We start from the raw sequence: 18292 nt of genomic DNA on the forward strand, positions 1-18292 counted from the left end.
CAATAAAATATACTCCTAGATAAATGTGCTCACGATTTCAGCCAAAGGCTGAAATCCTATGCTCACTCATATAGAAGTAAGCCCTATTGACAGCGGACCTTACTTCAAAATTAACTTGCATAGCATTGTATTGTAATTCATTTACATCTCTGGTAAATGGCCCTTTGTTTTTCTTCCCCACACTAAAGAGAACCAGTAGGTCATAATATTTCTGCAAGATGGGAGAGATGTGAATACTTACTTTCTACATATAGATTAGTTTTTAAAGGATATAAGCTTAAAGTTATATGATTTTTAAAATGTTACAATAATGTTAAATGAGGGATAGCTCAATTGGTAGATCATGAGACTCTTAATCTCAGGGTTGTGGGTTTGAGCCCCACTTTGGGTGAAAGATTTCTGCATTGCAGGGGTTTGGACTAGATGTTCCTCATGGTCCCTTTCCAACTCTACTATGAATCTGTGAAATGTGCTGATTAACCCATGCTGAAAAGAACAGATATCAAAGTACAATATTTACTGTAAAGAGGTATGTTCCACTTTAAAACAAAAACAAAAAACCAACCCGGGGCAGGTCGCACAATGTAGTAAAAACCATAACATATTAATAAAATACAGATACCATAGCAATCACTTAATCTGTACAAGAAGTCAAGAAGAGGAATAGGAATGGTTTTTAAACAAAACAAAACAAAACAAATCTCAAACTGTTTTCTAAAAGCTCATATGCCCCTTAGTGAGTGACTTCTGTGATATTTTTCCTGGTTTGTTAGAAGGAATGCAATCTGTACTACTTCAATTATTTAAGATAAAATTAGATAAATACGAGAAGCACCCAGAAATTTTGGAAGGGTTATTATTGGTGATACATGAAGCAGAAAGAGGACTTGGCTGATGCTGCAGGAGTAATAAGAAAAGTTAATTAATCAAAGAGGATGTAGTTTTATATTACATGAGGACTCATAGATGTAGTAGTGCATAAAATATATTTTGAAATCGCCTCTAATCAGTAATAAGCTTACAGGGCTAACTAGGAAATAGCCCCTGATAAAATCTCATTTTACTAAACTAGTGAGATTAGGCCTGGACTGACTTTGTCAGCCCAGCCAAAATTCCAGAGGTTACAGGAGGGTGTGTGGGTGTGAAAACTGTCCTGGATATTGGGAGTGGGAGACACACATTCAAGTGGGGGAATCAGACTTTCACGATGAAGAATTAGATAGCTTAGAATGAAAAGATTTTTTTAAATGCTCCAAGCAGCTAGGCAGCATGATTCCCACCACACATTTTCAAAGTATGGCTGAAAGTGTTCCTGGGAATGATGCTACAAGATGATGTAGAGTCATTTCCAGGAGCACTGTGTGGGGAGAAAAGGTTGTTGTCCTCATGGCAGGGTATTGGTGGCTTCACTCAGCCCTAAGTGAGATGTCCACCAAGTGATCTGAAAATGTGTTAAAAATGGCCATAAAGTTGGGTTGTGGCTGAATAAATGGGCAAGGTTGCTTCCTGGTTGGATTTGGACCATGTATATTTCCATTGGCGGATATCTTCTCCCCCATCTCCATTCCATGAGACTCATGCTTCTAGCCTTGCTTCCCTAACTCCAACCTGCTATTCCACTGTATTTCATGATTAAGGCTTTTTCCAAAACGTTTATCCAAATTTTGTACACAAAACTGCCAGATTTTCAGATTTGTCAGATCATTCGTGCCTTTCCTCTCTCCTGCATTGCCAGTTTCAACATTTGCATTGATAAATACCTAGAAAGAAAAAAACTTTATGTGATTATAGATGAGCTTGCATCAGTATTATTGCCAATGGACAAGAGCATATGTGTGCATCTGAAAAAGAATATTGATGCAATCATAATATCACATCAAGATCACATCAAGATTATTGTTTGTAATGTTTTATCAATACACACATTGGTAGCTCAAGAGGAAGGAAATTGTTTTAATTGTGAATTGGGGGGTGTTCCACTGTTTCTGTGAAATGCCCAACAGACTTAGCTGAATGTGCAGTATGCAAATGAAATAAATGAGTAAAATGAACTGAATGAATTGAAAGCCATAGTAAGCAGCACGTGCTCCGATTCCCCTAAATAGAAACTGTCCTTGTGAAAATGGGATTACAGAGAGTGGCACACAGAAAAATGAATTTTCCAGAATAATAATTTGGGATTTCTAACAGTATTCATGGCAGTCGTGCAGGTCTGTCACTCATCTCTACATGCCTTCATTCATTCTTTGTTTCCAGCTTGTAAACATGGCAGGTTTTACCCTATTGCTCCATTGAGAGCTGTTTTGATTATTAGGCATGAAAACACATCTGAGATGAGAGTGGGGATTAGAGTTTTTACAAAAGTACTGGTGAGTAACTAAAACTGTGTGTATATATACAGTTCCTGGAAGAGAAAGATTTGGGAGATTGAGGTTCTCTTCTAGATAAAAGGTACAGGTTCCCCAAACACAGTCAGTTACCTTTGTCTCCCTCTCAGCTTTCTTACCATGAGTCTTCTGTCCTCACTAACAAAAGAATTCAGAGCAAGAAAGCAAAAACACAGATTTAGGATTTACAGCTCTCTCATTTGCTTGTAGATGTATGATGGAATGCGTCCATTAGATGATAGAAATGTATTCCTTTCTAGTCAAACCTTTCCCATATATTATTCTGTTCTCATAACTTTATTCATCAGCCTTTACTCTGAAGACCACAGAAGCGGGTCACAAAGAGTCAAGTGTTTTAGAAATCCAAAACACCCATATCTCATGAGATAGACTATGGCAGCAGTATCCCATTATAATAACTGAAGAAGAAGAAGAAGAAGAGGAGTTTGGATTTGATATCCCGCCTTTCACTCCCTTTAAGGAGTCTCAAAGCGGCTAACATTCTCCTTTCCCTTCCTCCCCCACAACAAACACTCTGTGAGGTGAGTGGGGCTGAGAGACTGTGACTGGCCCAAGGTCACCCAGCAGCTGCATGTGGAGGAGCGGAGACGCGAACCCGGTTACCTAGATTACATGACTACCGCTCTTAACCACTACACCACACTGGCTCTCTAGTGAAACTATGAGCAAAGAGATCAGCTGACTGAAGGGGCCAACATACATATTGTCTTGATGTTCTTAGTATGTGTTTAACACAACAAATCACCCATGAATAACAAGTTGGTTAAAGGGCATAAGGATCTGAAATAATGAGTAGGCATGTGTGGGAAATGAAAACGAAGTTGACTGATCGGAAGCATATTTGAGAAGTCAGGAAATGAAATATAATATTACATGTACTTTTTAGGTTTAATAACTTAGTAGTGGAGCAACAATTTGATGCATATGATCTTTTTGGTCCTGGAGGAGTTAGGTATAATAAACAATTCTCGGTCATTGAACATTATGTGGTCCTGGAAATTTTAGTCAACAACATATGGAGCACTAGATAGCTCCTGTACTTAAAAAAAACCCACAAACCTATAGAGTATCATCACACCATGTAGGGATATGAAAACAGTTTGTGTTTACAAAAAACCTGGAACATAAACAATTGCTATGGAGACTTCATTGCTTACCATGCCATTATTTTGATTCTCTGGAATCGAACAGACACCTTGCAAATTCTTTTCATAATTCTTCCTCATGTATTTCTCATTATATTTAAGATTGTCCATATATTCAACAGGATTTTACAGTATATCTAAAATGAGAATTAAAGGTTACTTCATCATAACCTTGGTACATGCTTTTAAAAAGCTCATTTTTATTTCTGTTGTTTTTAATCCCTTTTGTATCTATCTAAAATGTTGACAGTTAATTCCTATCCATTAGAGCTCCAGTCCCTGCAGTTTGTACCTATATGTCTTACAGCTGCTCCCTTTTATCTGTCCAGCTGTCTTTCTGTCACTTTCCTATCTTTCACTCTGCTGGAGGGTCTGCTGGCTGATAGATGTCAAATTGCAATAACTAAAGCATGTAGCTTGCAGACAAAATTGAGCTGGTAATAGGGTGCCAGCTCACAGATGGCTGAATGCTCAACCTGCTAAAGAAAAATACTTGCACCCTTTAAATTAAGTTCAAGTCACCTTTTTTCATGCTGTACAGTAAAAATAGGAGACATCCACTCCTTGTGAAAAGGAAAAGAACTGCTGACTCCTGGCTGTGTGTGGACTGATTACATAGTAATTCAGTACTGGTCCTAGTGTATATTTTCTCACTGCTGGAGATGTACATTATTTTTCAGTCTAAGGTTTGATATGAAAGAGAAGCTAGTTATACCCATTGATGTTACTAAAATGAGGAAATGTTTAAAAGCCACGCTTGTGGCTTGTGTGTGAAGTTCTGGTCAGCTCACTGAAAAAATGCTATTGTAGAGTTGGGAAATGTTCAGAAAATGGAACCAGAGTGGAACAATTTCCCTGTGAAGAAAGGTTACATTTGGGGATTTCTAGTTTAAAGAAAATATGTGCAAGAGGAGACACGATAGAGGTGTATAAAATTGTGCATGTTGTGAAGAAGGTAGGGAGAGGAAAAGCTTTTCTCTCTGTCTCTTAACAGAGACAGAATTTGTGGACACCCAATTAAGATGAATGTTGGAAGACAGACAAAAGGAAGTACCTCCTTACACAGCACATAGTTATGCTATTGAACATTCTCCCACAAGAGGCAGTGATGGCTGTTATGTACTGAAGTTCTCACCCTGGGCCAGCAGGGGGATACTGTAGATAGTTATGCAAATAAGGCATCGGAAGTGACATTCAGTGATTGGATAGTTTTAGAAAATTGTTACAGTTACATTGTACTGGAGCTCTATATAAGCAGGCTGACTGAATCCTTTAGTTCAGTTCTGTTCTGGCCTGTGAATAAGCAAGAGCTGTTTGAAGAATCGCTGTGTAGTCTGATATGTTCACCCACAACTTAACAATGGCCACCAACTTGGATGGCTTTAAATGAGAATTATTATTATTATCAGTTTCATTTCTATACTGCTTTATATTTTTAAGGAAAAAAATCTCAAGCGGTTTACAACCTACATCAAAACACCAAACAAAACAATTCAAAGCAAGCATAATTAACAGGAAGCTAAATTATTATCTTAAAGATTTCGAAATAAAACCTTACTAAAGGTAGTCAAATATAAAATGCACATTTAAAACAGAATCAGTAGCAAAAATATAATCGTTATCAGAATCAGAGAACATATCAGCTGCTGTTGCTACCATTCCTGCCAATGGTGGTTCATGGTGGGTGGTGGCTGTGGAAGCCAGGCTCAATGACCTGGGTTTGCTCTAAGAGACAGCCAAGATAGTCTCTGGCTTCTTCAGCAGCCTAAGATTTTATAGCCAGAGTCAGTTGGGGCCCTGACCTTCCAGGCCAGGTAGAAAACGCCTGCAAGACAGGAAGCAGGTCTTCCATGACATGCAGCCAAGAATTATGCTTCTAACTACCAGTTCCTGTTTGTGAGCTTCCCACAGGTTAGCAACTATGAGAATGGGATGCTGAACTAGATGGGCCATTGGCTCAATCAACAGGCTTTTATAAATATTTGTAAATAATGATTTTTTAAATGAAATAATGTTAACCTAGACAGAAAATGGAAACAATTCTGTTTATATTCCACAGAGTCTGTAGTAGGGTGCCTGCTTTGCATGCAGAAAGTTCCAGGTTCAATTCCCAGCATCTCCAAATAAAGCTGGGAGTATCCTGGAGAGGCACTACCAGTCACAGCAGACATTACTGAGCTATATGGGCCTATGGTCTGACTTACCTTAAGACAGCTTTCTATGTTCCTATCCCACAGTGAAATTCCCCTCTGTGCTAGCTCCTTTGTCCTTGGTGTGATTGTAGTTTAGGAATCAAACTGGTGACATTTGCATGTGTTATTTCAATTGGAAAAAAAATAATTTCAGTTAAGCTCCTAATATACAGTGGTACCTCTGGATGCAAACGGGATCCGTTCCGGAACCCAGTTCGCATCCTGAAGCAAATGCACCCCACATCTGCATGTGCGCGGGTCGCGATTCGCTGCTTCCGCACATGCTCGTGATGTTATTTTTGAGCATCTGCACATGCACAAGCGGCAAAACACAGAAGTAACACGTTCCGTTACTTCCAGGTCGCCATGGAGCGTAACCTGAAAATGCTCAACCTGAAGCACATTTAACCCGAGGTATGACTGTAATCCTAATGATCCAGACCTGTAGGCAGTTAGTTGCCTGATAGCTTATAAAGTTCATTTGTCCCTGCCTTGGGATCCAGTCTGGTTTAGCCTTTCAGTACTGTAAACTAGGCATCTGAAAAAAATAAATGTTCAGGAAGTACATTTCTACATAAATCACACAATATTGCTTCCAATGCTACCATTCTATGAGCCTACGAATAATTTGCATTTAAGCTTGCGCTTGCTTAGCAAAATTTGCAGCTTATGCTGTCACCCTGAATTCCTGGTCACAAATGGCTTTTGAAGACACCCAGAGTAAGTTGGTCTATGTTGGTCCATGTGAGAACAAAAGTCAGTAGTTCCACTGGACACCTGAAGCTAATGGATTTGCATTTGTTTGGACTCGGATTTTGGTTATCTTTTTTTTGTATCCATTGACTTCGATAATCAAGTCAAACCTCTTCTTGTGCTGATCTTATCTATAGAGAGCTGAATATTCTAGATGATGGCAATGTGCACTCCGCTGTTATTTCCCTTCCTTTTTATGGCTTCAGAACATCTTTTTGCTTTATTTAAAGCACCTATTGCTAGTTCAAAGATTGCGTTCGATATTTGAACTGCATTCCTAGGAACTGTGTTATTACATGCATAGTTACTTGTGTGGCATCATATTTTCTTAGGTTGAATTTTTCCAAGCAATTGGGACACTAAGGAGCAGAACATGATGTGAAGTGTAAAATTGCTTCAGAATAGCTAGCTATTTGGTATTGGGGGATTAGTTATTTAGCATTTCATAAAAAGCTTCAGCTCCCCACTTATTCTGCAGTCACTTCACCACTTCACATGCTTGACTTGTCTGTGAATAGTTTATGACAAAAGACATGAAATGCACTATTGTCATTTGCTGTCATCACATACCAGGAAACTATTGCCAGGAATATAATTACAGTGTGCATTGCAAATTGGGCAGAATTACCACCGCTTTTATTTTCATTTTATTTTAAACTGATCTTGCTAAATTCAGAGGAAATTAAAAGCTACAGGCAGAATTCTTTAAAAATCGAGGGCAAAACTAGACACTATGCCATTCAATTAGTAATTGCATGAATGATTTGTTAAAAGCAAATTGCAGGCTTAGGAAGAAGTGGTCCAGATAGGAAACCTGGGGTCTTTAAGCCTTTGATACCTCCCCTCTGTGGGCCCAATTTTGTATTATGCCTCCTGTGACTCCTTTTTGCATTGTAAAAAAGGCTCCCCTTGGAGGAACTCAAGACATCTTACAATGAAAAAATGAAAACAAGGCAACAAGTAATGTTAAGCAAAGTTACACACAAATCCATTACAAAACATAACTTCAGAGCCAAAACTGAGACCACAGAAAAACCTCCTTAGTGAAGAATTAATCAAACAATAATATAGTGTTTTCGGGGAGCAGAAAAACACTAATAAAGTGGAGGACAACTGAAAATACTGTGGTAAGGAGTTCCACATTCTGGTTGCCACAGCAGAAAACACCTGGTCCTCCAATTAACCTTGGATTCTACTATCATATTTTGATTGCCTTCATTAGCTTTGCTATTATCAATCGATGAAACATAGTGACTCAGATTGAGAGAATGCTGAATTTTGAAATGGATTACAGGAACAAATATCTGCATGAATAACAGGGCTCATTGGATCACTATCTGTGATGCTCACAGGATTGTTATAAGGATAAATGCAGTTGCATGATGGGGTGGCACCGACCCCCCATTGATGCTGCTTACTGGGAGGTAGAGGGGTGGGGTGGGATGGTTGACAAGGTCAGTGTGGTGCAAATACCCCACCATGCTATCCGCTAGTAATGTAGACCCAAATGCTGAATACGTGATATATGATATGTAGATAATGTTTCAGTCCTAAAAAATGCTGCAGTTATATATAGCTGTTACAATATTGCTTTCAGAAATTAGACAAGAAAACAAAATCCCATTACCTTTATCCTGCCCTCGGCATCATGCCACTGTCATTTTACTCCAAAAGCAAATGTTATTGTTCTGTTTTTGCTGAAACACCAATCAAATCATAGCAATTGCCGTTATTAACAACAGATGCATTTGGCTGGTAGAGTAATGTAATTTCTTCTAAATAAACCCATTATTCAGAGATTTACTCCTGTGCGTTTCTGTTTCAGCTTCAGATATGGCAGCAGAACAGGGGCAGATTCTTGTCATTGCCACAGCGGCTGTTGGAGGATTCACGCTCCTAGTCATCCTCACTCTGTTCTTCCTCATTACTGGAAGGTAATTAACATTGGCATCATAACTCATTTTCATGCAGGGCAATATTTATTTGATATTTTGTTTTTTACATTTATACCCTGCCTTTTCAAGAAAAAAAATGTCCAAAGTGTATCTGTGTTTGACTAACAAGTCCCAGTGTTGTGCCAATGCTGGGGAAACTGGGCTCCTTGGAAGGGCAGTTAAGTCTGATGGCCCCATCTGCATTTGACATTTAAAGCCATAGCATACTATTTTAAATAGCCATAGCTTCCCTCAGAGAATCCTGAGGACTCTGGGTTGCTAAGGGGGCTGAGAGTGTTTAGGAGGCCCACTCCTATTCCCTTCACAAAGCTACAATTTACAGACTTACCCAGGGAGCGAGATTGACTGTTAGAATTGTAAGATTCACTCTTAGAATTGTAACTCTGTGAGGGGAATAAGCTGTCTTCTCTGACAACTCTTAGCCCTCTTAACACACTACAGTTCCCAGGATTCTCTGAGAGAAGCCATGACTGTTTAAAGTGGTATGATTCAGCTTTACTTGTATAGTGAAAATGGGGCCTGAAGTGTAAACCACTCTTCACTGCTCTGTATCTCATTTCACCACCTTCACATAATCTGAAAATGTTTAGAAACTATTCCTTAGCCTGAGCAACAAAGGTGTATGATGAGCAAACGTGTCCTCTTGTGTTGGGTTTTATAGATGTAACATTTTTAGCCGTTTTGAATTTATGGTGGGGAAAACCATCTCCCCCTCCATTATTTCCAGTAAAATAAATAAATACATTTGGAGGAAAACTCGCCTCCTTATCAAAGCATAATTTATGACTTAGCACTTTGAAATGTTACCGCTTACTATTTTTATGAACGTCTTCAAAACATATAATGCCATACTTTCCAACTTTTCTCTGATGAAAATAGGGTCATCCTATTCCATAATAACAATTTTATTATTTATACCCTGCCCATCTGACTGGGTTGCCCCAGTCACTCTAGGCAATGGGTAGGCAAACTAAGGCCCAGGGGCCGGATCCAGCCCAATCACCTTCTAAATCCAGCCCACGGATGGTCCGGGAATCAGCATGTTTTTACATGAGTAGAATGTGTCCTTTTATTTAACATGCATCTCTGGGTTTTTTGTGGGGCAGGAGAATTCGTTCATTCCCCCCCCCCCTTCAAAATACAGTCTGGCCCCCCACAAGGTCTGAGGGACAATGGACCAGCCCCCTGCTGAAAACGTTTGCTGACCCTTTCTCTAGGCCAGGGGTAAAACACCAGGCAGGCCCCACAAATAACCCAGAGATGCATTTTAAATAAAAGACACATGTAAAAACACGCTGATTCCCGGACTGTCCGTGGACCGAATTTAAAAGGTGATTGGGCCGTATCCGGCCCCCGGGCCTTAGTTTGCCTACCCATGCTCTAGGTAGTTTCCATCATATATAAAAACATAATAAAACATTAAACATTAAAAATCTTCCCTATACGTTCCCTTCCAATGTCTTCTAAAAGTTGTATACAGTGGTACGTTGGTTTTCGAACATTTCCATTGACAAACATTTCAGAACTCAAACGCCGTAAACCCAGAAGTAAATGCTTTGGTTTTTGAACGCACCTTGGAATTCGAACCAGAAACGCAGCTTCCATATTGAGTTTTCCGTATTGAGATTTCCATTTTGAGGCTTATTTTTTGAGTTTTCAGTTTTCGAATGTTTTGGAACTCAAACTGTCTTCCACAAAGGATTACATCAGAAAACTGAGGTACCACTGTAGTTATTTATCTCCTTGGCTCGGGGGTCACATAACTCCATACCCTCTGATGAAAACAAGGACATCCAAGGAAAAGCGGGATCAAATCAGAAACTGAGACAGCTTATGTAAATCCAGGACTGTCCATGGAAAATCGGGACACTTGGAGGGTCTGTAATGCCTTATCTTTATTCAAATAATCATAGACATGCCTCCACTGCAAGAGATGAATCTGCAACCTATTGTGCTCTAAGGTACCCAAATTTATCTTATTTTTTCCAGCTCCAGTGATAGGAAAAGATTAAATGAAAGTTGAGCATTGAAACGATCAACATTGTAGGAAACAAAGTTTTCTGCTGTTAGATATCTGCTCTTAGAAACAGTGTTTTTATCAAGCAGAAGCAGAATAAACTTGAAATTTTAGTAAATAAAATAAAAAACATTGCACAGTAGACCTGCTGGTAGAAGGAAATTCACTTTCCTCTTCTCTTCCTCACCCTGTACCAATCTGCTCTGGGGCACATTTGGTGGGAGGTACACAGGGGGTTGCAGGTGGGAAGAGAGGAAGATGAAATTCCATTGTGCAAGCAGAAGCCCGTTCCTCTTGCACACAGACACCATTGAATACAACTCCTATAATGTAACACATGAGTGGCAATAATTTTGGAAATTAGTATATTATCCTTGCACATAGAGATTCTGAAGTCCTGTTTAGTGGTCACTTAATAAATTTTTAGCTTTTCTTGAAGTATCTAGCATTGTAAGAATTACTGTACCACTTTCTGATGAGCCCCATCATGTACAGATTTAATTCACATAACTAATTATGGTTCACTTTGCAGTTAAAATTATGGGTGTTAATATTTTTAAAAGGCAATTGTGACAAATTACATCACAAGATTGTCTGTAAATAGCTTTACTAACAGACATCAAATAAGACAGGATAAATGCAAACATTTCAAAGTCACAGACCTTTGAAATGATTTTGCTCAGCAAACAAATGACATTCTGAAGTGTGCTTCTCACTTTAGTGGAAAGAGAGAGTCATATTTTGATTTCTTCTTGTTTCATCACATTTATTAGCTAACATTAAGAACGTTGGAAACTATTCTTTTAATGTATCCCTGTTGAATTACATTCTTTCAATTACATAAGATATGGATTCATTTTCTGAAATTACGTAAACATCAGGATAAAGAGACAGGGCAATTCAGAACAAATATTCAACATGTTATAGAATCTCAGGCAAATTTCAAAGTGGAAGATTGGGCTGGTATGCTACAGATGTGTTCTGATTCACCATTTAGAATTAGCAATTTGATGCAATGTTGAATCACAAGGCTGCTGATGAGTCTATTCATACTGAAGAGTCAGAAGGAAATAAGCACCTGCATCTGTGTTTGACTGAATGATTTACCTGCTAACAGCAAATCGGCATGCCAAGTTTTGAATGAATAAAAACCACAAAAATATTATGAGAGAATTAAAACTTAGGTTTGATCAGTATGAGATTTCTATATTGCTATGGGATTTTTCCGAGTTCAGTGAAGCTGTGCAACAAAGTGAAGCTCCTGTGATATGTGATGTTAGTGAATATTTTTGCTAGGGAAGGAATGAATCTCCCAGCAGCACAAGAATGTTCATAAAGCATCCAGATTGTCTGAAGAAAGTTAAAGCTCATTTTAGCAGGAAAAGGGAAAAGGGGAAGATGCTTGAATAGGTAAGGAAGGCTAAAAGAAGTAGAAATTTGATTGAGTGCAAGTCCAAGAACTCCAAAGGGACAGTTTGAGCCCAGCGGCGAAAATGGCTGTAAGAGGGGGAAACCTGAACCAAAAGACTGTGATGAAATGGACAAAATGGATGAGAAGAGGAGGAAGGGACTGGCTAATGAAAAAACATTGGTAATGAATTAATGATCACAGGGGAATAAGGAAAGATGATTCTGGGAGCTATTGAGGGCACAGGAATCAATGAAAAAATTGAAGAGGAGGAGTGAAATTAAGAAAAGAAGGCTCTAAGAAGAACACTACAATTTTTATTGTATGAAGCTGTTCATAAATTTTTTGAAATGTGATACACCCTGAGCGACTAGGAAATAGCTGGATATAAACTGAAGAACTGAATACAAATATTCCTATCCTAGGGGCAAGAGGAGTAGATGCCATTGGGCTCATATGACTTGCAGTAATCCAGTGGGATTTTTCCCATTTAGAACAGCAGGCCCATCAGAAACTGAGAAATACTTGGGTGGTAGAGCCAATCCTACCCCTGGAAGCTCCTGTTTTGGTAAAGGACAGATTTAGCCCCTTTTAGCTGTATTACAGCTTGCAGCCTAACCCCATCCTTGGCTTCATTTCTTAGTCATGTGGAGCGTCACCCCGGAGTGTGGTGGTTCCTAGTAACATTTTTTTTTGCACAGATTTTTTCACACAGATGAGGAAAGTTTGTGTTCCCATTGTAGATACATTAAAAAAATACATCTTCATTGATATCTAAGCCCTCTTCAGGTGTCCAATAATGAATATGTGTAGGGTGTTCCAAAAATGTATTGACTTAAGTATAGGATCCCTGGACAGTTAAGTCCAATCAGAGGCGACTATGGGGTGCATCGCTCATCTCACTTCAGGCTGAGGGAGCTGGCGTTTGTCCACAGGCAGCTTTCCAGGTCATCAGGCCAGCATGGCCAAACCATTACCTTTTTAATGTATTGAGTAGCCCCTGTATGTATGCATGCATGCATGAATGAATATAAGGCCCCTTCTACTGATACAAGAACCCTGGTCCATCAAATCTCTTGTCGCTGTTAGTGGAGCTTTGTGCATTGTTGGGTCATTTTCAGAGTAACACCAATCACACATTTTCTAGATGTGTTGCTCATCCATGACTTGGTGCCTACAGGATGGTTCTTGCTAGCACATTCTCAGAAGTACCTTCATGAGTTTGGTTTTCACAGGTACTAAATAAATGGAAAGGGCTTCAGTACAGTTATTTATTACTAAGCATGCCATTATTTTATCTGGTTGCTGTTTTTCTAGCTTCCCTCCACAATTAATATGGCTTTTGTAAGTTTAGTTCATAAAAGAAAAAATAATAAAGCATGTAAATTCACTGTCATTTCTTCTGTGGTGTTTACAAAAGTGAAATGGTGTTCATTTTCTTAAAGGTGCCAGTGGTATATAAAGGCAAAAATGAAGTCTGAAGAAAAACGAAGAGCTCATTTGCAAAATGGACATTGTAAGCAAAGCTATCGGTGATGTTTCATATTTAAATGAAGAATGATCATTGCATTTTTAATGTATTTTCACTTCTTATATCTGGCTGAAAGAGATAGAAACATTCTATCCTTCCACGACTTATCATATACGCACACCTCCTAATTTTACTTGTGGCTTAAGTGTACACTTAAAGGTAAAGGGACCCCTGACCATTAGGTCCAGTTGTGGCTGACTCTGGGGTTGCCGCGCTCATCTCGCTTTATTGGCCGAGGGAGCCAGCGTTTGTCTGCAGACAGCTTCCAGGTCATGTGGCCAGCATGACTAAGTCGCTTCTGGCAAATCAGAGCAGCACATGAAAACGGCGTTTACCTTCCCGCCGGAGCGATACCTGTTTATCTACTTGCACTTTGACGTGCTTTTGAACTGCTAGGCTGGCAGGAGCAGGGACCGAACAACGGGAGCTCACCGCGTCACGGGGATTCGAACCGCTGACCTTCTGATCGGCAAGTCCTAGGCTCTGTGGTTTAACCCACAGCGCCACTCGTGACCCAAGTGTACACTTAGAGCTCCACATAAAAAGGAGTACCTTCATGTTGAGGGAAACACCATGAACTCCACAAAAACTTTTCTTAACATTGAAGTGATGGGCTCCACCTAGAGATGGTAGAGAGATTCAGTTCAGCTCACATTTAAAGGCACAGCTACCTAATTCACAAAACACAGCTACACTTTGAAATTTGAACTTCTCTGAATTTTGCAAAAGAAAATTCTAGCTAAGTAATGTGTACAAAAATGCATATAGTAGTAAAGTATGCATAAAAATAATGTATTCATGAAAATAACATACAAAATGCTTTATATTAGGGAAATTTGTGTTGCAAAAGTGTCTATATTAGGCAAAATCGCATACAAACAATTGTATATTATTATGAGAAATAGAAATTTATAGATCCATCCATCCCTAGTTTCACTCCTGCTCAGACATGTTTATTATTACAACTAAATAATAAACATAGTAAAAAGTAGAATTTCAGCATAAGTTTTAAATAAACATTAAAATGGTCAAAGTAAAATATAACTATCAATATACTAATTAAATAGATTTAAAATATGTATCCAAGGAAATATAAATTCTATTAAAAGGTATTTTTTAAAATAGAATTTGACTATGAGCTGTGTGAACTTTTGCTTTCTTTGACTTATGGCTATTGCATAAAATCTAGCTACATTTCTAGTGACATAAGGATTCCATTTGGACAAGAGGCAACTTAAATTAGGGTTGCCATATGAGTTGCAATGGGTTGCAATGAGAATCCAGACGCAAAAGTTGTTGAGTTTTTGTTTGTCTTTGTTTGCTTTTTTTAATCTCAATAACAACAAAACTGAAGCTTTTTAGCTTTTTTCTGTAAATTTGCAAAAAAATCAGCACTTCCAGGTTGTTTTCCCACACATAGGCAACTGACTTCCGAAAATTCCGCCAGGACACCATTTTCAATGGAAGAATCCTGGCAATGTCCAAGAAATTGCAGACAGCCCTAACTTAAATAGAATTCCTCTGTTCTCCTTGGTACTTTCCGTACAAGGGGGGTCTGAGGGAAGTGTCTATGTATCTAAAATGTCAAATTAATAAATACATCAAACCCTCCACTTAGAGATCAAAAGTGTACCACAAAGTGAGTCTTCCATTATATTTTTAAACCTACGTTATTCCAGGGTGCTTGTTTGGGGCTGTAGGGATAATTCCCCATCACCTCTTTAAACTTCAAAATAAATTCATTTTATCTGCGTTGAAAATGTTTTTGTTAATTTCCACCTGCTCTTCATTATGTGATTTTCTCTTAACTTTCTAACTTATGCCTGCCAGAAACCACATCACACTTATTTGCCAAAAATAAATGTTTATCCCTTTCGTTGTGATTTTATTCTCACTTCTAACATTTTCATAGTGAAATGATTTCCATAAAGGAAAAACAGAAATGGGTCACAAAGGAGACAAGAATTTCAAATGCAGTGTCATTTCTTCCACATATTTAAAGTGTGTAATATCAATGTAGCCTATATAAAAATTCAACATGAATCAATTTATCATTCTTCCTAACCACAAGCTCCCTGCTTCCGTGTTGTTCTCCCTAACAACAACAGAACAGTGAGATGGGATGGTTGAGAGGCAAGGTACAGCTAGTATACTTGGGGTAGATAAGAATAAGAACGTTGCTTTGAAAAAAAGAAATCTGAGGAGACAATAGAAAAACACTCCCATCAAGGACTGCATGTACACAAAGCCCTCCTATAAACACCATATAAATGTAATAAATAAATAGAAAGGGGGACAGAGAGAGAAAAGACAAAAGCAACTTTGTGACCTGCTCACCATCCAACTCCTGGTGATTTGAGCTGAAGTGGCCTCTCCCCTCTAAACTGCCACTGCAGGACCACTTAAAAACCATCTTGCCAATCTGCCGTCATGCAGCCACTTTGAGGAAGTGAGAGAAGACAGAGCAACCTGTCAGATTACCTGATTGAAGAAAGCAGCATGAAAAGAGCAGGAGACAGCATATATTCAGCTGTCAATTAGACTGTGAAATGTATGGGAGGCGCCTGCTGCAAATAAAAGTTTTGAACTGCTGTATTTTTACTGTACATCACTTCAGACACTTTTTAAGTGGAAAGGCAATTAATGCAGAATATAAATAACTGATAATAATAAATATGAGGAGGAAGCCGGCTCCTGAGGGGCTAACTTCTCGCCCTATCCCCCTTCAACAAAGAAGAAAAGGAACTATCTCAGACAGCACTGGAAGGCATGCATACTGTGTGGGTGTGGTATGTGTGGGTGTGGGTGTAATGAAGGGAGGTTTTGGAATGTACATAGTACTCTTATGTACTAGAGCACTATATTTCTATATTTATCAAATTTATAGCTAGCCCTTCCTCCTAAAGGAGCCTAGGACGGCATATTGCTTAAGTTAACAACTGGCATATTGCTTAACTTACAAGGAAGGGAGGTTTAAACCACTTCCCTTTCTCCAACAATTGCCTCAAGGGAGAATGGAATCTGAGCCCCCACCCAGTGGGTACATGTGGACAGAGACATTCTCCTGACTTTCCAGCAAATAAGTTGCTGTTGCTTGCTAGGCAGATGAGAGGGGTGAAGAAAGTGGTGGAAAGGGCAGTGTGGTGCAAACACAGTGGCAGGACCGGCTTGATTGCCTCCACCTGTATGTTTGGACTAAACTGCCCTCCTTGCCCTTTCTTGCCCCAATAAGTAGCAGTTCAGCTGCTAGTAGGACATGTAAGTCCCTGCCCCCTTCCCACTGTCTGCTAAGGGGTGGGGGCAGTACAATAGTGGTCTTTTATGTACTTAATAACATCAAGTTTTATCCGTAAATACAGTAGTCACAGAACGTTTGAGTTAAAGTCCTTTTTTAGAAGAAGGTTCTATTAAAATTAGTTCGTAATTAGTAAATGTTCTTAGATGTATATGAAGGAAGCGGAATCTGGAATTAGATTTACCGTTATGATTATTAACTACTTCTTAATACTCCCATTTGATTTGATTTATTTTTCCTGTGTTTGTGTTGCATGAATTATTTCTGTCTAAAGCAAAAACAATATTTCTGGTTTTACAGTGCGATTCCCAGGAACTAAAACATACATTGATCCAGACACGTATGAAGACCCATCACTTGCTGTTCATGAGTTTGCTAAGGAGATAGATCCATCACGAATTCGTATTGAGAGAGTAATTGGGGCAGGTAAAAATTCATCACACTTAATTTCAAAGTATAACTAATAAATACTCTTTTTAATACAGATAAGCTGATCATCTCCATCAAGACCTGTATGGGAATCTAATGCTGTACAAAAAAGGAATGTAGTTTTCTAATAGGTGAAGATACTTCAAAGTATCTTCTCAAAGTATCTACTCAAATCATTACACATATTTAGCCACATGAATTGATTGATTGGTTGGTTAATTGGTCTTGTTGGTCTTGTAAGAGAAGGAAATAGGTTCTGATCTAGAACCTTACCATGCCTGAATTGCTTTTGCTTCTTCCTGTGGCTGATAGAACTCAATGGGTATTATTATTTTTTGCTTCCCAGCCATCTGTATTTGTATAGGCTGCCCAGTAACATGTGCCATCTCAGCTCTGTTGCTTTATATGGAATTTACCCACTAGGTCACTTCCTCTGAATTGTATTTTTATGACTGTTTGATTGTGTTTGTCCACACGTATTGTCAGGGAACTGCCATCGGAGCGGGAAGCGGAGAGGAGGCTCCCGGACGATGGTGGAGAGGGTCCTAGTAGGAGGAGGGATAGCCCATCCGCTGGGGAAGGTAATCAGCGTTACACCAGTGGAGAAGGGGAGGAGATAGAGGAATCGGAGAGGTGGCTCCAGGACTCTTCGCAGGAGACCAGCGGAGAGGGCACGAGTACTCCGTTGCCCACACCCACCTTGCGCAGAAAACTTTCGCGCAGGCAACAGGGGAGGAGACTGGGCGTCAAACAGCTTCTATGTTGGAAGCGGTTTAAGAAACGCCCACTGACGGATTCTGCCAGCGACTGAGGCAGCCACGGAACTTGAGGCTGTCCTGACAGAAAGGGTTCAACCATGCAACCTAGCCAGGAGTAAAGGCAACTTACACACAAGCAACCCCTAAAACCATTACACGTATATATGTTCCTCTATGTGTAGGCCAGAAATCATATTTGGAACAATCTCTTGGCTTACTTTTTCCAAGAGAGATTTCATAGAATATTGAACTATTTTTTTATAAATAAGATTTATATTTCATTTTTCTGCACTAAAAAGGTAATAAATGCAACCTTAGTTTTATTTGAATGGAAATTACTATTTGGAATAGAATTAATTCAAAATTCTATGCCTTAGTTTCCTTACTTTATGGCTTTCTAG

At 39.1% G+C, this 18292-nt stretch overlaps 1 protein-coding gene across 5 annotated transcripts in view; it reads left to right on the plus strand.

Annotated features, from left to right (window-relative positions):
• The window catches only part of EPHA6 (EPH receptor A6), a 340304-nt gene that overhangs the window by 244445 nt on the left and 77567 nt on the right, over window positions 1–18292 (plus strand). For 4 of the 5 annotated variants that reach the window (XM_083438305.1, XM_083438306.1, XM_083438307.1 and 1 more), the window contains 3 exons: window positions 8324–8432; window positions 13324–13394; window positions 17005–17130. In XM_083438305.1, the coding sequence (XP_083294431.1) occupies window positions 8324–8432; window positions 13324–13394; window positions 17005–17130 (306 nt within the window). Of the gene's footprint in view, window positions 1–8322; window positions 8433–13323; window positions 13395–17004; window positions 17131–18292 lie in introns of all 5 variants that reach the window. The other variant, XM_083438309.1, reaches the window with a different exon arrangement.

The sequence above is a fragment of the Podarcis tiliguerta genome (genome assembly GCF_965153285.1).
Source record: "Podarcis tiliguerta genome assembly, chromosome: 4".
NCBI lineage: Eukaryota > Metazoa > Chordata > Lepidosauria > Squamata > Lacertidae > Podarcis > Podarcis tiliguerta.